Genomic DNA, 22,691 nt, shown 5'->3' on the forward strand with positions numbered 1-22,691 from the left:
CAGTGTCAACGGCGGAAACGACCGACTTCGCCTCCTGCTGGGCTTTTACAGCCCATCCCATGTCCCGAGACACCGTTTGCCATCGTTGGGATAGACCTCGTCGGCCCTCTGCCCATAACGCCAGCGGGTCATCGATGGGTCGTGACAGCTGTTGACCAGCTCACACGTTACGCAGAGACCGCTCCTCTACGCTCTAGTTCAGCCTCTGACGTCGCCACCTTCTTTCTAGATGCCATTGTGCTGCGCCATGGTGCCCCTCGTGTACTGTTAAGCGACCGCGGCAAGACTTTCATGTCAACAATGCTCGCAGAAGTACTCGGAGCTTGTGGCACAGTTCATAAGACGACATCCGCATATCACCCACAAACAAATGGCTTAACCGAGCGATTTCATCGCACACTAATAGATATGATATCGATGTATATCGGGCCAAACCACGACAATTGGGACAAACTTTTACCTTTCGTGACTTTTGCTCACAACACCGCTATCCAACGAACTACGGGATACTCACCTTTCTACCTAGTTTTCGGCCGTTCACCGACATTCACCATCGACGCCGCTTTCTTCAATGCTCCAACTAACACCTCAGACAGTACACCCGAACAGTTCATTTCGAGACTTGAGGAATGCCGTCAACGTGCTCGTTTCAACACAGAAGTCAGTCAGCTAGATCGCAAGCAACGTTACGACATCTCTCGTCGCGACGTCTCCTTTCGTCCCGGAGAGGAAGTGCTTCTTTGGACGCCCATTCGTGCACCCGGTTTGTGCGAGAAGTTTGAATCCCGCTTTCTTGGACCCTATATTATTAACGAACAAACATCCCCCGTGAACTATCGCGTTACTCCCGTAGACGTTTCTTCCGACCATCGTTGTCGTGGTTCGGAGATCGTTCACGTTTCGCGCCTAAAACGATTCGTTCGGCGTTCCCCTCCTGGCTAAGTCGCGGCCTGGCTGGCCGCTTGCGCGTGCGGGGAAATTAGTGTGAGCATTATTCATACGCTTCATATTCTCACCTGTACATACTCATCATCACCGTTTTGGGGCCTGGTGGTGGGGCTCTGTCTCGGGAGAATAAAGAAGTGACTGGCTGCCTAAACCTCGTCTCACAATATATATATATATATACTATGACCATAAACTGTGTGTCGCACACTCCACTTGGAGGTTGCCGTTTCGGGCAATCTATGTTACATTTTGCCCCTTATTATTTTAGCGCTTTTAAGAAACATCAACAAGAACATAAGATTAGCTGACTCCGCAAGATAAATGGTTCAGTTTCCTTGGAGTTTCTTCAGCCTGAACGACTACCTGTTTGGCAGGTAGCTGCCTAACTCACTTGAGACAGTTGCTCGGATCTTTTCGTGACTTGCAGTATTTTCCCTTCAACATTATTTATGATTTATTGACTTTATACCATCATCATCTATGCAAAAAAGTAGAATAAATGATCTGGGGTTGTTGGGTAGAAGTGAGGGTGACCAAAACAAGGCCCCTTTTATAACAAAAGTAAGTTAAGAAAAACGAATTGCTTTCTTAAATAAATATCACCACCCCTTCCAGTCCGCGGAGATGGTCGAACAGCGAAGCTGGGTTAGTTACACCGAGTGTCGCACCGCACAAGAAGAACTCCGCAAGCAGTCTATGTTGATAATATTTTGTATCACTATTCTGTTACCTTATTTTCGCTTTTGCGGTAGGCAGCTTCTTCCTCAAGAGTACGCACTACTCGTAGTCTTCCCATAGTTGTAGCTGGGATGGAATTTGCGGAACCACTAATCCAAAGCTCCCTATATTGGGCGCAAGGCCCACCACTGGAGATGCGGGCACTGCAATCGTTCTAACGATTGATTGGATTGGTCTGACGATTGACATCCTCGTGTTTCTTAATGAGGTTACACACACGTTAGGCTGCGACGGAGAGACCGACGTCAGTGATGGTATGCCCGCAGTCCGCCGTTGTCGCTTGCGTTCGATGTCCCGAGTTTGCTCGGTGGCGTGGTTAGCAGCACCCGCCCGGCATTGCCGCTTGCGATTCTTCAAAATTGAATTGCTTCGAAATTAAATCTGTTCGTAACGTAAGACAATGAATCGCTCATACCACCTTAAGCAATGGCTCATATCCCCGTAAACGCGGCCTCCCCATTACGACGACAGGAGAGAAGTGGAATTCTGCACTGGAATGACGAGCGGCAACGGAGCCAGCTGGGGAAGAAGACGATGCACGAGTCATTGCTGATGATGAAAGTTTTAGCGAACCCCGACAACGACCTCACAGGATCCGCATAAAGAGCTTCACTGAAATGTCAGTATAGAAATTCCAGAAAGACAAATATTAGCCTAAACCGCGTCGCACGCCGATAACTGCGACACAATAATGTTAAACTTGTCACAGCATTTGGTGAAAGCGTGCACTGCTTAGAAGTTCCTCGCTCTGTTGCAAGTGGTTCAATGCAAAACTGCAGAATAAGTCACTGACGCAACAGTATAATTAAAGATAGAGGCAAAGTATTATTGATAATTTCTGAAAAGAAAGAAAAGCCACATACAGTTCTCTGAGGTCTAGTGCGTAGGTGGCTTTGAAAAGTTATAGAACGTTGCCCGAACTTGCTATTGTTTATTGCTACTTGTGAATAGTTTCTGCGTTTCACCCTTAGTCTCAACTAATGCACCACGAGAAACAGTCATACAGGCTAGCAAGCCCAAATCCAGGACAACCATTCGTTGAAATATTGAAGCAATATCTGTAGTCATCACTCGCCAGCCAAATTACTCGCTGACTGCCTTCACCGTTCTTCCGGCATTCCTTCTCAGGATCCGTGCATTTTGGCTCCCGAGCGCTGCTTTCTGACCCTGACTCTTTTGTGAATTCTGAAAAAAAAAACAACAGAATTAGCAAAGTACAAATGGCAGAAAGTTTGCAGAACCGCAGAAACTACAAGCTTACTTAGGGTAGGTCGTGGTGTGGTTTCGAACACATGACCAGGCCGAGAAACCTGCACGCTATCAAGACGTTACATTGACGAAGGGCGTGGAAGAACTCGTGCGAACATTCTGTCTCACCGAATGTGCGAATGTACTTGCACTATCATGTTATTTTGTAGTGTTTCCTACATATTCTGTCTCTCATCTGTTTTCACATGTTCAAGGCAGCCATCCGGACATCTCTCTACGCCTACGCTAATATGAAACGGATAAAGTTGGGTCAAGGCCGCTTGTCGAGTGAAAAACCGGTCGTCGGTTTCATGTAAACGCTAGCGGGTCGGGGGTCGAGCCAGCATCGAGGCGAATTCTGTCGGCTCGCCTGCAAAGGATGCGTTGACTCGCTCAACCCACGTGGCAAGATGGATGTTGACGCGGTCGGGTCGGGATGGATCGGCTCGAGTTCTGACTCGACCCGCTTGCTTCGACGTGATGTAGACGAAGCTTCTGCGGTTGACCTCCGTGCCTTTACTCGCTGCTTAGGTGTGAATGGGTGTTGTGAGCGCGAAAGTCTGTATGGAACAAAGTTTTGTGGTGCTGATGCCACACGGAGTAAGCAAGTGATGCGTTCTTCGAGTTATTTTGCTCGACGACCGACTCAACGTGAAGTGCACGAAGGAAAGCGGAGAAGGAGGGTACAGCAAAAGCGTGAAAATGAAAGCGTAGTGGCGCGAAAGACTGGCTCTGCGGTGACGACGGCCACGAGATGGCGCCAGAGTAGCGCGCGTCAGACATATGGAAACAAAGCGCTGCTTGAGCGAAGGTCTATCTGCGGCAGCTGCTGTGAAACGCGCTGACGCGTCTCCCACGCGCTACTTTTCGCGATCTGCCATTAGCGAGGCAGATGCGCCACACTTCTCCGTTTGGAATGTGCCGCACGAGAAAGATCGTGCGCGCCAGCCAAATATCGCGAAATGAAAACACGTATAGAGCTGCGCTCAAATTTTACATTAGGGAGTATCCTAATTGTCAGTCATTTATGTTTATTCTTGAAAACAGCATGTTTTGCCAAACTCTGATGTTTCAGCGGCTCACTGCAGCAATGTATACGCGAAGACAAAAAGCACCTCAAGCTACTTTTGCAAGTTTCACCTTGGCCTCCTCCATCGTTTAGAATTGTTTGCAACAAAAACAAAGGAACGAAGAAATAAAGGAGAGTGGTAAATGACCAGCTTTCGCTGCAGAAAGCGAATGCACAATAAATTTAACTAATTCTCAATGCTACATCAAAGGCTAGCTGCCGGACGGGCTGTAGTTACCCTCTAAACTAATTTGAGTTCATTTAGCACAACACAAACACACACGCACACGCACACACACACACACACACACACACACTATCTATCTATCTATCTATCTATCTATCTATCTATCTATCTATCTATCTATCTATCTATCTATCTATCTATCTATCTATCTATCTATCTATCTATCTATCTATCTATCTATCTATCTATCTATCTATCTATCTATCTATCTATATATATATATATATATATATATATATATATATATATATATATATATATATATATATATATATACCGGGTTATCACTTTAGGGAAGCTTTAGAGAAATTTTCAAGATCACCTCTGATAACATATTTCTTGTCCTTGAAATGGATTAACTGAAGAGCCGGTCATTAACAGCAGATGAAATCGAAACATGCCGCGATTTCTTCTGCTATCAATGTCCGCCTCTTCGGATAATCCAGTTATTCAACTACTGCTGAAAAAATCACTAATTATTTTATCAATTCATTACATTATGGCCCATAATGCAGTTTATGTAAATAATTTATTATGTAAATGATTACCCTATTAGTTATATTTTAAATTCAATAATTTTTCTTCATCACTTGTAGATGTGCTTCCATTTCTCATGAATGTAATGTCCACCTCTCTGAATAACGCAGGTTAAAGGCTAGAATTGTGTTATCTGCATATATATATATATAGAATCTGTATGTGTGCTTGTGTACATTAATGCATTTGACATTTAATTCGTAACCGTCAAAGAAGCAACGTAACAAACATTTGCTTAGCCCCGGTATACCACAATTTGCAATGCATTTTTGAAGAACGTTTCATATCATATACAAAGACAAAAATGGGAAAGTGGCTTAAGAAGCAATTAAAGGTAGTTCCTTACCAATAGACGAAATTAGTAGCACTCCCAACAGCAATATCTTCATCATTCGTTTACGACAAGAACTTCACGACACTTGGTGAAACAGAATGAAGTGTCCGATACAGAATCTCTTGCGGCAGAGGCGCAGCTCGTGCACTAAGCACTTAGCTCGATCGCGGGTGCTCTGCTCGACTATGCGACGTTCGCAGTGCCCTTTGTAAACAGACGATTAAGGGGGAAGGGTATATTTTATATGGTCTTCAATTATATATTTTTTTAAAGAATGCACTATCCAGCATAGCGTATGGACGCAGCTTTTGTTAACCTGCGGTTTGACGTCAAGGCCTGTCGTCGGTTCGAAATAACACGAATCTGAACTCACCAAAGAAGATGAAATGGCAGGGGTTGAAAGACGACATTTTACGATCACGGAATATTTGACGGATCGCATAAATAATTGCAGTTTGGGCAAAAATAAATCTACGTAAGGCGTAAGAAAGGTCAGGGAAACGCGCATTTACTTTCATTCTTCTAATAAACAGGCGGAACCAATTAAAGTTAAAAAGAAGTTCTGTCCGATTAAGTTTATTATGCGTACGCATCCTTTGGCGAATACCCCAGCAAAATCTGTACCTCTTGTGACGCCTTATATCTGGAAAACAAACGCATAAGTGCTAAAGAACAGATGCTATCGTTATTATAGTGTAATAGTAGCTGATTGGTAGCGTGAGAAACATTTAAAAAAAATGACTCGCCATACAGGCCCTGAGAAAGTGGATGTACATCGAAGTTGGGAAAAACTACCACTAATACTATTTAGGGGGTATTTAAAATACGAAATCATTATATGGCCCATGAAGCAAAAAATCCGGTGTTGACATCCGATAGTATCAAAACCCGTGTGACCAAGTGGTTACGTCACATTTGACATGATGACTAAACGTGATAACATCATCACCTCCAACGTCGCGTGATGATATCATTACGACAAACGTTGCGTTACGTGATAACGGCATCGAAAGTTACGATATCACCTGATGACGTCATGTGATAACGTCATCACATGAAATTTGACGTTACGTGATGATGTCTTGGGTTGGCTCCTAATTGAGAGCCCACTACCCGCCGTGGTTGCTCAGTGGCTATGGTGTTGGGCTGCTGAGCACGAGGTCGCGGAATGGAATCCCGGCCACGGCGGCCGCATTTCGATGGGGGCGAAATGCGAAAACACCAGTGTACTTAGAGTTAGTTGCACGTTAAAGAACCCCAGGTGGTCGAAATTTCCGGAGTCCTCCCCTACGGCATCCCTCATAATCAGAAAGTGGTTTTGGCACGTAAAACCCCATAATTAAAGAAAAATTGACAGCCCACTGTGTGCTTCCCGCTTTGCAGTGTCTCCGCGATCGGCTCATGATGACGTAACGGGATTACGTAATCACACCAATGTCACGTGAGGACGTGATCACACGAAAGGGCACGCGATGACATCATGACGTCAAAAGTTACTTTACGTAATAGACATCGTCAGGTGACGATATCGCCCGATGACGTGATCTGACGACGTCACCACGTTAAACATGACGCCATGCTATGACGTGTTCGTCATGTGATGCTGTCACCTGATGACGTCATATGATGCCTCTTGGAGAAGCAGCACATTGTGCGCTGTCGGCTTCTTTGCACAGTCTCCGGGATCGGCCCACATCTTTACGGTAGCAAAGGTCTTGCACGTGGACACGAAAAATCCCGACCTCCTAGAGGCTAACAGCTTTGCGGTAAAAAAAATAATCTGACTGGGATTCTAATCATGGGACCCTATAACGTGAGACTATTCCACTATGTTTTTATTCCAATCTCCTGACGTCAAGTTTGCGCAACCGCCGACGCAAGCACCGGGCGGTCACCCGCAGGGTTGTCTGAACAGACCAATCAAGCGCTCTCCTCATTCATATATAGGAGGTCACTTTTGTTTGCTTGAAAAACGAATAGCATTGCCTACAGTGAGGGGCTTGTCTTATCTAATTGGCTGACAATTGGCAGACAAAGGTTCGAAACACTTTTGAGGGCGGATTTCTCAGGTGATCTCCTCAAAATAGCATCACAAGGAATGTTGATGAGAACGTCAACTCAACTTCAGTGTTTCTGGACACAATGGCTCATTGACTTTTAGACGATGGTTGTTATGGTTTCGCTCAAGCTGCGCGCTTAAATCATTGGGCATGCAAATGACGCAACTCTATTTTATTATTGCTCCGTGCAGGAGCTCAATCTCTAACTCCAACAAGTACCTGCGCGTAGAAACCCTGCAAGCAAATAAAGGCTTATTCGGAGCGGCAGCGGCACCATATACAGTATCAATCGCAGAAGGAGTTGAACTGCAACGCATAATTTCACGATGGGTGGAAGCCTTTCAGTATTCGAGAGCTCATTTGAGAGAGCAGATTCGGAGCACAGTTGTCCTCTCCGGGTTGACCTCTAGCCATGGCACATGCACGTTCGCACACGTCCTTAGATAACAGGTAAGCGCAGTATTACCTCGAAAAGAGGTCAAAGACGAATATAGATCGACCCCGACATATTGAACTGCCCTAAAAAATCACAATTCAAGTATAGGTCGACCCATCTCTCGTTAGAAAGAGGAAAAACTTTGAACATGACGCACCCTTTATTACAGTAAGCTCGGCCACTAAATCTCGCTAGTCGATGCCACGAGCAGCATCCTCGTCAGAACTGCCAGACAAGTCGTCCTCATCGGCTGCTTCCTAGGTATCAGTGGCACCCCTAACTACGTCGTTCCCGGTGCCTTCGAGTGCGTTGGATATGCAGCCTTTCTTAAAGCCACTCTGGGTAATCTCCAGACTGGCTTTACGGCTGGTGCGACGGAGAAATTACGTTAGCTCGGTACTTTTGATAGCTTTGTTCCGTAAATAGGTCGATACTCTTTGGTCATCAATACAGGTGAATAGCTAATTTTGCGTAACATTAAAAAATGAAAGTAAAAAGGTCCTTTTCATATTTGGATAAATGAGGTACGCAGCAGTGTCAGCAGATATAATCTTATTTACCATTGTGGATCAGCTACCTAGCGATCGCCACAGCAGGATGACATACCTACCGAGCTGAAGCTTCACAACAACCGATTTTCTCCGAACAACTTCTACTGTGAGAACCATTCATAGATTGCTGTAAAATTCCAGCTTAATTACAATAGTTGCGCAAGCTTCGGCAGAGCTGCTGGCTGTCGCTGTAAGCGACAGGGAGGCTTCTGAATGTTTCTAGCGTTATTTATTCGAACTTATGCAGATTAACCTGGCCTCTCACCAAATGATTGTGGGTATGTAAACGTTTTGCACCCCAATGACTAGTAACTAATAAATAAATCTCGCTGAATAGATGACTAGTAAGTGTTTGTGAAGTTCGTCTACGGCATTAGTTACTTATCTAGTTACTAGTTCGTCAAGGCTTAATATTTCAGGAACTCGGTAAAAAGGGAAAAGCCACAATTCATGCCAAACCAAGTCAAGCTGGCGCTCTGTTGTGGTCAAACGGGTCACTCACTGAACATTTTCAAAGGCCACCCGTAGGCTTTGATTCCTGGTGCTATTTGGGTTCTTCTAGGCGCACTCGACATGAAACAAAAGGGTTGTTGGGCACTGCATTGTCGCATAAGAATGCACATGGCATTGTTTTTATTTCCCCTGAATAAGCAAGGGCACCACTTCTAACAAATGAGAATAAAGAAGAATCACCACGCGTATCAACCGCACGCCCAGCCGAGCGCCTCTTGGCTTCGAAGAACAAGAAGAATTCGTACCACTGCCGGCAACAACTGCTGTCATGCACTTGCGGAAGCTCACGGCGAAGAAGTCGAAGCCGGGAAAGGCGGAGGGCCACAAGGAGGGTTCGAGAGCTTCTTTCGAGAGCAGAATCTCTCAGCATTCCCAGCCCGCGGTGCCCCCGGGCTACGTGCCACCTGTCGGAGGTCATATGAAGGGTTCTTCGCAACGACAGATGTCGCCCAGTTCACCGCGCTCTAACGACAACGCCGCGGACTTTGGCTCGCACGAAGGTACGTGTGATGATGACAAAGTGGGCATTGCTTAAGTATGGATATTTATTTATTTCCTCATTTGTAAGCACACTTTGCCGCATCAGAATAGCTGAAATAATGTGGGACCCTAACAACGTTGAATGCAAAACAGGAAATGCAGCGTGTTCGTGCTAGCCCTTCACTGTCGCATGTGGTTCACCGTGGGAGCCACACTACAATATTGCATTTCGTGAAGTACAGTGCTGCGCTCTCAGCTTGGTAAACTGTCTGGTGAAAAAGCTAGCTTTACAAATGTGAAAAGAGTCTGTTCGTGAAGTTGACTGCAGTGGAGGAGCCAAAGTTATTCTGCACCCTAAGCCTTTACGTATTTGGCCACAGGCTCCTCACCGCTTCCATCCCCATCCTGTAGCTAATTCCACTTCCGGCTTCGTTCCCCGTAGTCACGAAAGGTAGCTTTTGATTTAGTTACGCATAATACGGACGCTTGAAGCTTTGTTGAACATTGACCATTTCTGTATCAAAATGTCAAGAAAACAACAATTTATTTTCTTGAGGTCTTTTTCCCAACAATTACCTGCTGTGAATATAGTGGCAAAAATTTCAACATGTTCTGTTATTACGAAGAATATCGATGTCTCGCTCACAAAGGGGGGGGGGGGGGTGTAAGTGGCGCTGTTATGTGCTTCAGCTTGGAAAGTTTCTTTTTCACGAGACAATCTAAGTGTAGACGGCGAGGAACAAGCGATGCATAACAGGTTCGTAAGGTCCTCGAAGTTGTTCCCATTTGCAATCATCTTTATAATCTCCGTTGCAGTCTCTTTATTTACTCATACAGGCTCCAACAGAGCCTTTCTGAGCATTAGAGGGAGGGGGGGAGGCATGAAACACGGACTGTATACATACGGTGCAATATACAAAATACATCGTCTAAATCTCTTCGGTGCATCTGAATGCTTCTCAGAATCTGTCAGGTGCCTTCTTGATAAGGATATCATTTACAATTTATGAGCAGAGAGCTCGTTTTGAGCTTCAGTCATGCTTCGTGTCAATCAATGTCCAATGCGTTTGTGCGCCCTTATATGCTACAGAAGCAGACTGGATGACACAGGAAACCAGCGTGAATTTCAGCGCAGCCTTTGAAAGAGTACATCTCTGCATGAAAACAGCGGTCAAACGTTGCCCTTTTGGTTTGCTTCAAAAACTGCAGCGAAATGGCCTTTCCTACAAACTCAGCGCGCTGCTCTTGCCGGAACCTTGTACCTTCAACAAGTATAGTCGTTATGAACAAAAGTGCCACTAGGGTGAACACAACGTGCTTACATCCATCAATATGCTCCTAGTTGCAGCTTTTTGACAGTCGCTGACCTTTGTGTAGTCTTTCTTTTTATTTTCCGATGCTTGAATGCCAGCACAGGAAAGGCGGCTTGGCTGGACGTCATGCCTCTGGAAATCTTGGTAAAATTTGTCGTTTCCATTTCTATGAAAAGGATTAAACATTTGAACTTAAAGCTGCGGTACTTAAAACTAGCACATGCCATCTGCAAGATTTACCGTGATTTGTTGACTTCTTGCAGGACCAATCTTTTTCTAAATTGAAAGGAACACTGAAGAGAAAAAATATTTGAGCTGTCTTTGTAATTTAACCTTGTATAGAATGTAAGAAAGATCACTCTTGCCATCTCAAGAGGCCTAATAGGCTGCAAAACACGTGGACATGACAGACGGGTGGTGACGCCGCTGTGAACTTCATCCATGGGCTAGCCATGACGTCATAAATTTTTACTGCAACTGCTCCTTTTTGAACGATTTATTTTTTTAGGTGCAGTACACCGAAATGTAATATCCTTTAAACGATAAGTATGGAGCTATAAACTTCATACTTACGCTTCGTGAAAGAGTGATTTCTGAATAAAAAATTGCCAAAAAGATTGATTGCCTAAATAAAAATATTCATTGATTACATTTTCTAGACTTGAACATTTACTTTTAAATTGTTTAAGTGGCAACTCCAGCGAGACTGGGACAGCTGCTAGCGGGGGCTCATGACGGGTATCACACTTTTTCGGCTTTTGCTTTGGGGGTAGGCTTATTCAATATTGTTATGCATATATGGTTATAGGAGGAAGATAGTTGTGGTTGTAACTGTAACATTATGTAAGTTACTCAAGTTTTCTTTTCGCCAGATAGCTCAATTGCAGCAGTGACGCTACAGATTATTGTCTCGTTGTATTAACGGATAAGAACCAGGCAGTAGAAAAACTGCAAATGTTGAATTTAACGCTCTGTTGGGTGAATTTGTGCCCAGTGAAACATGTGACAGACAAGGCACAATTTGATAGCCATGAACAATGTCGTCAGTTGTCGAAATTTGATATACAGTTGAATACCCGTTACGTTGACTGTTTGTACACGACTCATCGTAGATTCCGGCGTAATCGTAGAGGCTCGCGTACGTTCCAAAGATTACACAATTTGCAAACGCAAGCAATTTGATTGGACAAGATTCTTTCGCCATAGGGTCGACGCATGAAGGCGTCCCTTGCACCAGCAATAATTTGCTTATAATGGTTAGCGGGTAAAAAAACGGCCACCGGAAAAAAAAGACGAATAAAATGCGCGTGTCAATATTACAAGATTTAGAATAGCCAGGGCTATTCCGGCGTTTCAATCTAAGTCTGCAGATATTTTTTAACGCGTTCTTGTTCTTGTTTGAACGCTAAAGAAGCAAATCTTAATTCATGTGGATCAGCGGTAACGTAAGAGAGCTGTTGACTTCAGCATTTTGAAGCAGAGTGTGTTCGAAATGGTGTACGCAGCAGAAAAGATTGCGGCCGTCTCGAGAGCTAGCATGTCAACTATGGCGAAGACGAGTCCTGCCTCACCCAGCTCGCCTCCGGCGAATAAAGGCGCTGCCTCTGCTGAAGGCTGTGACACGAAGCGAAAGTCTATTCCTAAAAGTGGTTTCCGCGAAGGCAGCCATGGGGCTTCAACGTCACGGGAAGTCGCGGGACTTGGGGTTCGGGTAAGCCCAAATTCTATACAAGCTTGTCAACAGCAGCTTACCGGTATCGCCGGCACTACTGTGCGGTGAATAACGAGTTACCGTTGGGAACAGACATTTCGGGAGGCATTTCTTGGAAGAAAAAGGTGAACTGAAAGATGGGGAAAAAATTGAACTTTATGCCTGAAAAAAAAAAAAGATTCACCGACGATTACGATACTCACTAATGCGAATATTGAGCGCAGTTGCTTAGGTATCTTGAATTCGCGATGTACTGTGGCAAAGAATTTGATTTTGAACGACAGGATCCTCTCTGAGGCTGCACTGAGCCTCTGCTCGGGCAGCTAGTTTAGTAGCTGCAGCAGACGAAGAACTTATAACGGTTGCCTCGCTCATTATTCAGAAAGAATTGACTCACATGATTTTGTATTATGATTATATTGCCACGTGGTAGTGACGGTGAAGGACGACACAGTGTAGAAATTGTGAGTTACAAATTAAATTCTTTATTGGATGAACTTGTGTCTAGCGAAACAAGTAACGCTCTAGCACACGGCAGCGACGAGCAGAGTCGGCAATCGTCGGAAATCTGATCTGCGGGTCAAGCGCGTCGGCTTTTATGCATGACTCATCGAAGGCGCCAATGTATTCGTTGGTGCCCACGTGGCTTCCAGAAACTACTAAATAATTCGCGTCGCGCGAACAATCAGAATACAGAAATCGCAAACCATCACGATCGAAACGAGTGTGAACGATACTATACAAAGCGAACCAAACAAGCGCGAGCGAGAGCTGACGCGAGCAGACGATAGTGCGAAAAGAGTTGTCGGGCGGGTCCACAGGATACCCGTTTCCCCCACGCACGTCATTGAAGGGGCCGCTCTCATTGGCCTCTGCCGTTCGTGGTTGGCGTCTTCCATCTCTCGGCCCGCGTGCGCTCTTTCATCTTTCGCTGTGCGCTCGCAGCAGGAACGAGCGCCTAAGAGCTGCGCTCTAAAGGTTGCTGAAGCTCATAGTTGCTAGACGTACAAAATATATGAACCAGCATTGGGCGAATAAGTACAGTTAGCCCGTGATGAACATTGAGGTGTCCCTCAATTACAGGTCACGACTACGAGGTAAGAAATGAAACGAAACCGAATAGCAAGGGCTCGCGAATTCGCGCGGGGCCATGGCTCAGAGAGAAAGCAGAGGTGCGATAACTTTACGAGGGGCGCCGAGGTTGGGCACTGTAGGGTGCCGGGCCCATGCTCAATATGCTCGAAGGCATCGGGGTGGCCTGTGGTGAGGTAGCTACGTTGCCTCATATGCTCTGGGAGTGCGGGTCGCTGGGCCCGAAGTTCACCAAGGAAGAGTGGGACGCCCTCCTGCGAAGTCCCGTCTTTGAGGATCAAATCCTGACCGTCCAGCGCGCCCGCGATCGGGCCGGCAGACTAGATCTGTCAGTCCCGTCGTGGGATTAGCCAGGTGCGCGTTTTATCGCGCTTTGCTGGACCAAATAAAAGTTTATTCACTCACTCACTCATCGGGGTGGGCTCATCCTCGCTGTACTGTAGCTGATCCTGAAGTTCCCGGAAGGTGGTTGCGATTGTGGCGTTTGCCTGACCCTCGCACTGAGGTCTTTGTTGTGTACTATTGGTTAGGCCAGTCTAACCAGCAGGCCTAACAGGAAGGTTCAACCCAGACACTACTTAAAATGACCGGATCCTTCACAACGCGTCGACTCGTGTCAGTAATCGACGACCGATTAACGCTGTCCCTTTCGCCCATGCGAGGCCAACGATGTAGGGCATCCGCCTGCCACTGATGAGCTTCAACAATTGTTTTGAAGTATCCCCAAAAGCCTCTACACAACGCTCACTGTACATGCATTTCCCCTTTGCAAAGAAGTGAATAATTAGTGCTTTCTGCCTGCGAGGCCATGTGTTTGAGGATTATGGACACTCACGGATATCTAATGGATATAAAATAATTTATAGCCTACCACTATGTAATAGAAACGTATCTGGTAGCTGATAAAAAAAGGAAACAATCTTAGACTTCAAATCACATGCTGGGTGTAACTGATAAGTTGAGGCACGTCCTTCATATAACACCGCAGATAGCCCGCGAACAGCTCAATTCCAGTGAATACGTTCATTTTCAGCCACAGCAAACAAACTTAAAAGTTACTATATTAGTGTATGTCTTTCACATAATATCAAAAGATTGTTACAGAATCGATGCTGCTTAGCGGCAAATACTAAATTTATTCAAATGAAGTGCCGCTGAATGGAGATAACGAATCTGTAATGATAGAAAGTGTTCGAGACGTTTTCATGGAGCTATGTTCACGTTGTTGTGAACTTCCGTTGTGTCTGATTGTCAAATGCTATGCGGCAGACCCGTCAGGCGCTTTGCCTTTTCCCCTCCACGTGAAGTCGTGCTGGAAAGATACACATTCAAATAAACTTGACTTGAGAGAAACGTGAAGACCACGCAACGAATGACGGAGCAGGAAATCAATGGCTTAAAGTTAAATGAGAGGAAGATGGCTTCCTCGATTAGAGAAGCAAAGCGTCTAGCTAATCATAAAGGGGAGAATAAGAGCGAGCTGCGGCGTTGCACAGGTCATAAGATGCGCAGCGTATAGGACCAACTGTTCTGTTTTATCATCAAAACGGTTCCCAAGAGAAGGTAACCTTAGTCGAGGGCACACGGTGATTACAGGTATAGTGGTCAGATTCGGTAGTCGGCAGGTTCAGCATCTAGTCGGCAGATGCAAGACAGAACTAACTGACGACCACAGTAGAAATAAGCAGATTATGATAAAGCTCCCATAGGTCGACAAGAGCGAGCTATCCTTCCTTGGACCTACTTTCCGTGTTCCCAGCACGGAAGAGTTCATAACACTAGCTGATAGTAGCAAAGAGGATCGGCAAATTCTGGTGTTATATCTGTCAGGGATATTTTGGGAGTGTTCCATCATATCGCTTGCACTCTACGTTGTACAGTCATCCACAAATGTTTTCGGGACAGAGGCTTGGCGAGGAAACTCATTTCACGCGATTCTTGGGCACATGGCTGAAAAAAATCTGCGTCTGTGGCTTTTTTTTCGCCGTTTGCATAGCGATGTAATAATTTAAATGGAAGTGCATGCCAAAATAGTAGCCAGAGGTCACATTCACTGTGAGACCAGTGTCCTGTAAGCTTTCGTTGCCGACAGAACCTATAAGACGAGAAAATCAACAGCAGTGAACGGTTTCTGCGCCTTCCTGACTTTCACTGCAGGCATGTCTGGAAATTATATTAGACTGTTATAAGCTTTCTCTCAATTCTATTGCGCAGTTCCTTAAAAAATAAGCAGCACTGAAAGATGCATATATATACGGCGGATATATTGTGTTGCAAAGCGTAGCTTTTCTTTGTGAACCTAGCCGGCTTTCGTGACCTTAACTGCTTGTTTTGCCGAATAGGGTAACCAATCACAGCGGAGCAAGTTCGCCATGCGTGCCGCGGGGTTCCTTGCACAACCGCCAGATGGGGCTCGCCTTCGCGCGTCCGCGGCAGCGGTGGTGCCTGCCGTGCGGGCAAAAAAAAAAAAAAACAATGAAGCCCGAAATTTCGCCGTCGCGTACCCGCGGCTTCACGGTAATGAACCAGTAAACGCGTTCTGCCGATAGAATGGATTCGAACTGCGCTACGTACGTATCCGTATGCTGCCTCTGAAACGATGCTCCGTTCAAGTCGTCGGTCGTACTCGCTAGCAGTCAGCAACTCTGCCGAACAAAGGGCTCGGTATAATTCGCTTTCGCTCGCACTCGTGTGTGTGCGTCCGCACTGATACAAAGACAAGTTCTTGATTTCAACAGTTTCGACGGGTGGAGCGATCTTCATCAGGGTTTACAAGGAAATGGCACTTCTGCACTGATAGTGAAGACAGCAGACCAGGTGCCCGGTTGTTCTGAGATACATCAAACCGGAAGCGACAGTTGTGAGAGCGATTTACTTTTTCTCGGAGCTTTGGCAGACTTACAGTTGCCTTATTGACTGCGATGCAGGACAAAAGGAAGGCGGAGTGCCATGTATGTAGCGCAAGGAGGCCAGTGAGAAAAGAAAAAAAAACTAGCAGGGAAACGTCATTCGGAGAATGGAAGGGGGCGGAGACTAGCCGCACCTAGGTTTCCGTTGACACTAGGCGAGGAAGGAGAAAACGGTCGCTGCTCAGCACCAATGCGCCTGATACCGTTGCAGCGGGAGAAAAGAGTACTTGAATAGGGTGGCGGGGGGCACATTTAAGAGGCCCGGAAGGAAGACAGAAGAGCGGCAACTTCTGGAAAGTAACAGTGTCACAATACACATATAGAAGGCACGGCCCGTTCCAGCAACTTTGTGTTCCATATGAGGTGCGGAACCGAACTCACAACGTTCGCATTTCGCGAAATGCGAACGTTGTGGGTTCGGTTCCCACCTGCGGCAAGTTGTTTTTTCATCCACTTTAATTTCCATTATTTATCGTTTCATTACCTCACTTATTAAGCACAAGTAATTTCCCCTATGTTGTCCGTGGTGTCAGTGTTTGTTGGCTTCTTATGATATGACTCAACTCAGTTAGGTTCACGCCCCTAGACCTGACTCGAGTTCACATGAACTTCTATTTAAGAGGCTGCCTGATTGTAAGTTTCAATAGTCATAAAGTTGGTCGACCTATGGCGAAGAATAAGGTAGGTTTTATCCTCATGTTGCACTTAGTCGTAGGTATTATCGATAGCTTGGCAATTTACAAAGAACACGCTTTTAATCTTGCTTTGAACTGTTAGCACGTATACTTATGAAATTGTTAGTTTTGAGATTTTGTTTCGCTTTTCGTGCCTCTTCTTCGTGCTCACAAAAAATGCACGACCTTGTCTTCCCTTTTTCTTTCACTCTGCCAATAAAAATTGCTATGTGAGCCCATTCTGGTTTCATACACGCTTTCGCAAGTACGTTCAGATTCCCACTAGGTAGTCATGCAATTGTAAAATAATATCAGAGTAACCCTTCTCGGCGGCTTATTTGACATATATCTAGCATCAGTGAGAGTTCAAACCTGCCAGGAAGCGAACAATGCTCATGACTCACTGAAATAACAAGCAGAATACGTTGAAGTCCACAATGAACGCCGACCAACGACATTAGCCACCAAATTAGCAAGCTCATATCCAGCAACTGGGACCCCACTGCGGCGGTGGATGTCTAGCTGGAAGTCAACGCCTGCGATGCTCTTCACAATTCATGCTATTTCAACGCGATTTTAGAGTGGTCAAGGAGTGCGTTTACGCCAGTCTTTTTTCCGACCGATGCTTTTATTTCAACTAAGCATAGACGTTACTATTAGGGGCTTTCCCGACATTCGGTTGGGGTTTAAAAAAAAATCTATATTGGTTGACAAGACTACACGCGCGAAGAATTTTTTGCTGACGGGCACGGCAGGCCGTGGAAAAAGGTAATTTTTGCCGGGCGCTCCAAGGTTAAGCCAGAACTGAGCAAATACCGAGTTAGGTGGCATAGGAACGTGGTTAGACCAAATAAATGACGGCGTGCGCACAGCGCATTTTCAACTGGTTTTACATAAAACAAGAGGAGCAAAGAAAACTATCCGTAAACCTGTAAACGCAATAGTGCGATGCTAAAAATTGATGTGCATTTTATGTGAATGCCACAGACACTGAACAACCCATCAGGTGCTTAACTTAATGCAGAATAGGCTGTTTTTTTTCTCCTTCAAATAAACCAGTTCGAATTCCGTTATGCGCGTGCTGTCATTCTCTTGGTCTTTCCACGCTAATTCACCTATTAAGCCAAAACAACATCTCACATCCACTAAAATTACAACTTGACCAGCTTTATTTATAGCCATCAAGAGTACGTTCATAAAAAAAACAAATATTCGCACCTATTAAATGATCAGTGTACAATATAATAACTAGAATTTGGGTTGCGAGATATTCACTGCAGGAATATCGTTCCAGCACATCAAAAACGCTACTACGGTTTTTCCGCACTGAAAGCAGCATTTTGAGGTATCACATTCAGTTTTCCGAGCTAAAACAAGCTTTTTGAATTCTAAAACTCCGCTTGCATAAAAGATGATACTTTCGGCCTTATGGCTAAGTGCTCGATACGTCAACAGTAAAAGGCCACAGTGCAGGAACCGATGGAGACAAAGGAGGCACACAAAGTACACCGACGCAGCGCTGATTTTCAACAAAAATGTTTATTTTGTCGGTGCGCAGCTAGTCTTATAGGGAACACGTGGCAAAAAGAAAACAAAACAAAAAAGAAAGACAGAAAGAAAGACAAGATCAGATATTTGCACAGAACCTGGTCATAACGCTATCCCACCCTGCCAAGTGAATCTAGGTCGCTCAGCTCTTTTTCAAACAAGGCTATCGACGGACAACTGACACAGTTACCGCACGTGAAACTGCCTTCCACTATGTAAGGCCAACAAGCCCAACTGGCTACTCTGCTCAACACCATAGGTCACATTCTAGTACAGGTCAGGCACATATGGCCGCGAGATATTTAGCGGTCCGTGGCTTGAACTTGAGCGTTGCAAGCAGAGCATGGGATAAGTAAAACGACAGTTTTGTCGCCGAATACAATACACGGCACAAATAGTTGGTGGTACAAGGCGCATCAAAACAAGATGGATGTGCTAGCATATGATCTCTTGTTGGAAGCAGACAACAACAAAAGTGCGCGACAATCGAACGCATTCGTCGAGCTTTTAACGCTAAGGTTGCATTATTAGCGTAGCGTTGAACACGTGCTTGAAATGAATATTTGCTTTCTCAATGTTTCGGATGAATGATAGGGACCTGTACAGCTCCTGCGAACCGACGCTATTTTTTCGTGTTTTCGCCTTACTTTTCTATCCGTTCGAAATATTCGCTTACGTTGCGGCGCATCGTGAATCGGCATCATTGAGTTGCTTCAATTTGATAACATGCCGGTAACGATGTTGTCCGAGACATTCTACTAGGCCGAAACAAATAACGTGCTCCTCCTTGAGGCAACAGTCGAAGAATCTGATTTTAAAGGGGCCGGCGCTTGGCGGGCCGATTTCTTGTCATGATGCTTGCCCAGCTCGTATCAGTACAAAGATGCTAATTCAGAAGACGCACTTCTCATCAATTCTAATGACAAAAGCGGCAACGTTTTCAAATCGTATCATAGTGAAAAGTCAAAATTGAATGACGCCTTTTCGAATAATTCATAGCATCTGATGTTTTTCAATTCGACGATAAACGTTCATGCACGCGAAGAAATCTTCCTGACGTGTCGTGAACCTCTTATGAGAATTTCAATGGCGTTTGACGTCATTCGAAGATAACAAAGGGAGCGACCCTTTCTCAGTGACTAGCATTGTGAAACATAGTTCCAGCGCACATTTGAACAAGGACGAGGCGAGAAAGACAACACGAACGCCGGACTTCAACTGAGTTTTATACATTGGAAACAGGGCTTTATGTACACAGGGGGAGGGGGACTGCTACTGCGCAGGACCACTCAAAAATATTTCCTTGGTCTAGGCAAAGGTCATCACAGGTGTCAAAACAAAAAATAAAATGAGAAACGTTTCCCTCTTTTTTTTCATTCTTCTATTTACGTCACTCAGTACAATCTTGTTCATATCCCGCCCTGCCTAGCTGATTCGACACATCCGTTTGCCCTGAGATAATCAATTTCTTTTGTCCCGAGTGCAACAGAAGGAGCACTGACACAGTTCTCGTTTGCATTGGAGATACAACACGCTTCAAATATTTCCTGGTGTTTCTGATCGCTATATTTGCGCAACACGCGTGTTCGTTCGAAAAAAGCCTCGCATGCTGGCTTGTGCGAGCTTTGGTGTGCTTAATTTTAATATTAAGCACACCAAAGCCCTCGTTGAATGTGACGTCGGCGTTGTGTACAGTATTCCCCTCGCCTGTGGGAAATGCTATATCGGCCAAAGCGGGCGCTGTCTGAATGAACGCTTGCTAGAGAATCGCAGGAATGCTACATCACTAAGTGGCGCTGGTCATTTAGCCGACCACATACGCCATTGCTCGCACAAGCCAGCATGCGAGGCTTTTTTCGAACGAACACGCGTGTTGCGCAAATATAGCGGTCAGAAACAGCGGGAAATATTTGAAGCGTGTTGTATCTCCAATGCAAACGGGAACTGTGTCAGTGCTCCTTCTGTTGCACTCGGGACAAAAGAAATTGATTATCTCAGGGCAAACGGATGTGTCGAATCAGCTAGGCAGGGCGGGATATGAAGAAGATTGTACTGAGTGACGTAAATAGAAGAGAGAAAAAAAGAGGGAAAAGTTTCTCATTTTATTTTTTGTTTTGACACCTGTGATGACCTTTGCCTAGACCAAGGAAATACTTTTGAGTGGTCCTGCGCAGTAGCAGTCCCCCTCCCCCTGTGTACATAAAGCCCTGTTTCCAATGTATAAAACTCAGTTGAAGTCCGGCGTTCGTGTTGTCTTTCTCGCCTCGTCCTTGTTCAAATGTGCGCTGGAACTATGTTTCACAATGCTAATCATAACAACTAGCCCAGCTGTCCATACTTTCTCAGTGACGCCGGAAGACTGCGATCGTGAGGTGCAGTTCCATCGACGTACAGCGTTCGCCGGAGCTAAAATAGGCGCAGAGGGAGCAAGCAGCCCCTTTGTCGGTTTCATAGGAATCTCAGTGAGAGAAACGAAGACGTATTGCTAACAATGCACTGAAATTGGAGTCTCTTTCGGAAGCGCCTTCACTGTATTATTGGGACAAGCCGTGCTGAGGAAAGCAACGAATTATACTCATTTTCCCTTAACTGCGGTTCGTGCGGCTTTCAGGGAAAAGTTGGTTTGGCCCTCGTTGGTTCCGAGTTCTGCAGTTAAAACGAAGTAGAATTAGTGCTCGCTCGCTTGTGTGTGCAGCCAAAATGTACAGTGGTTGCCTCATCTGCGCAGGCGCTGAATGGCAGCGAGGATGCGCGGCTGAAAGGCATGCAGCAGTACAGCGGTGAGAAAGTGTTCTTCCTGACCATGTGCCACACACTCTGTGAAGTGGACGGCCGAGGAAGCGCCTGGTCGCCGGCATGCAACGCAGCCGCCCGAGAGTTCGAGCCGTTCGCGAAAGCGTTTGGTTGTGTGGGCGGGTCTTCTATGAACCCGAAGGAGAAGTGTAATTTTTTCTAGCGCCGACACCGCCTGACACTCAGCGCTGGTCACACCGAGCCATGGACGCCGCTCCAGACGCTGGGCGTGGAACATCACCTATACTCGATGCTCCATCGGCTCTAAATGGCGACTTCGATGAGTCGATAGCAAATTATACCTTGATATGCGCGGGCTTTAGTCTTCTATGACCGTATTTTCATTTTGGTTTTCGCGTTTTCGTTTTCAGTCTCGCTTGTATAGCTTGAGAAGTGCTCCCTTCGGATTGCTACTTTTCGCACGTGTAAGATTTTGTACGAACTATTATGTTGGCTTTTGACTGGCTCTTGTGTGTACACATGGTGACACTTTCTCAATACCTGCGCATAACTGTCCACTGGTGACCAGTGGCGTGCCCTGTTCTTGAGTACTGCCAAGATCCCTCATATCTTGCGTCTGGCGAGATCAAACTAGTTAAAGTTGTGTGTCTAGAACTCGCCAGTTTTATATTGCATTGTGTGTGTTGTTACAGCATAAATGCGCACATTTTGTTTAAGTCCATTTGTAGGAACGTCTACGAGCGCTGTTTTCGTTTAGCATGAGCAAAAATTCCAGTTATTTCGAAAGCGTCACAAAACTTCTTACCTAGTGTAAGCTCGGCGGTTCGTACTGACCTACTGACTGCAAAATTTTACAGTAACTACATTCATGCAAAGCGTATATAAAGCTGTGTTATAAACAAACGCCTTCAGTCACGTATGTGTCTCCCTGAACAGTAGAGAAGAGCCGTTTATTCGAAGCAGTATAACTAAGTTCTCGCACGTAGAAAACGGCAACTCTAACAATCTTGCCATAGATCTGAGTCTTAATGGTGAGCCTTCTGTGGCTAGCAGTTATTTATATTTTTGATGCGAAAGCATGAAAGGGCCCATTGAAAAAGGAGGCCGTGGTCGGGGACGTGATCTTACTACTCTGTCGCAAAACATCACCCAGAGTGAACTCGAATATACCAAACTTTGGAGCCATGGTGTGACATTAAGGCTCAAGCGCGAAATGGCTTATCGATAAAGCCGCCATATAGGCTCGTACAACGAAATCTGCAAATACAATTATCTGTCAAGAAGAGTCCTACCTTCGCCGCACTCCTCGCTGTGCAGGGCCCAGGCAGTCACTCTCAGACTTCTGCAAACAAGCACTTACCCGAGCCCCGCGGCGCTGCACACAATGTACCCCGAACGGTTCCCAAGCCCGGACTGCCCTCTGTGTGGTGATTATGCGGACTTCGAACATGTCCTGTGGGGCTGCGCCTCTGCCGGTCCCCCTTTCACTCACGAGGAAATGATGAAGCTAATTAGGGCCCAGGATCCGA

The 22,691-nt window shown here is 45.6% G+C and overlaps 2 protein-coding genes across 4 annotated transcripts in view; one reads left to right on the forward strand and one right to left on the reverse strand.

Annotated features, from left to right (window-relative positions):
* Positions 1–2,536: 2,536 nt before the first annotated feature.
* The window catches only part of LOC135897617 (neprilysin-1-like), a 58,241-nt gene continuing 38,086 nt past the window's right edge, over positions 2,537–22,691 (reverse strand). The window contains exon 10 of one of the 2 annotated variants that reach the window (XM_065426302.2): positions 2,537–2,871. In XM_065426302.2, the coding sequence (XP_065282374.1) occupies positions 2,770–2,871 (102 nt within the window). In that variant the 3' untranslated portion in view covers positions 2,537–2,769. The remainder of the gene's footprint in view (positions 2,872–22,691) is intronic. The other variant, XM_070538071.1, reaches the window with a different exon arrangement.
* LOC135897619 (uncharacterized) lies at positions 8,777–22,038 on the forward strand. 2 transcript variants are annotated; one of them, XM_065426305.2, is made up of 3 exons: positions 8,777–9,181; positions 11,983–12,185; positions 21,137–22,038. In XM_065426305.2, exons 1-3 carry the CDS (start codon positions 8,950–8,952, stop codon positions 21,362–21,364), a joined length of 663 nt encoding a protein of 220 aa, XP_065282377.1. In that variant the 5' UTR covers positions 8,777–8,949; the 3' UTR covers positions 21,365–22,038. The 2 variants fall into 2 exon arrangements, with proteins under 2 accessions (XP_065282377.1, XP_065282376.1); XM_065426304.2 differs by having other exon boundaries at positions 8,778–9,181; positions 11,980–12,185.

Source organism: Dermacentor albipictus, chromosome 4 (genome assembly GCF_038994185.2).
Source record: "Dermacentor albipictus isolate Rhodes 1998 colony chromosome 4, USDA_Dalb.pri_finalv2, whole genome shotgun sequence".
NCBI lineage: Eukaryota > Metazoa > Arthropoda > Arachnida > Ixodida > Ixodidae > Dermacentor > Dermacentor albipictus.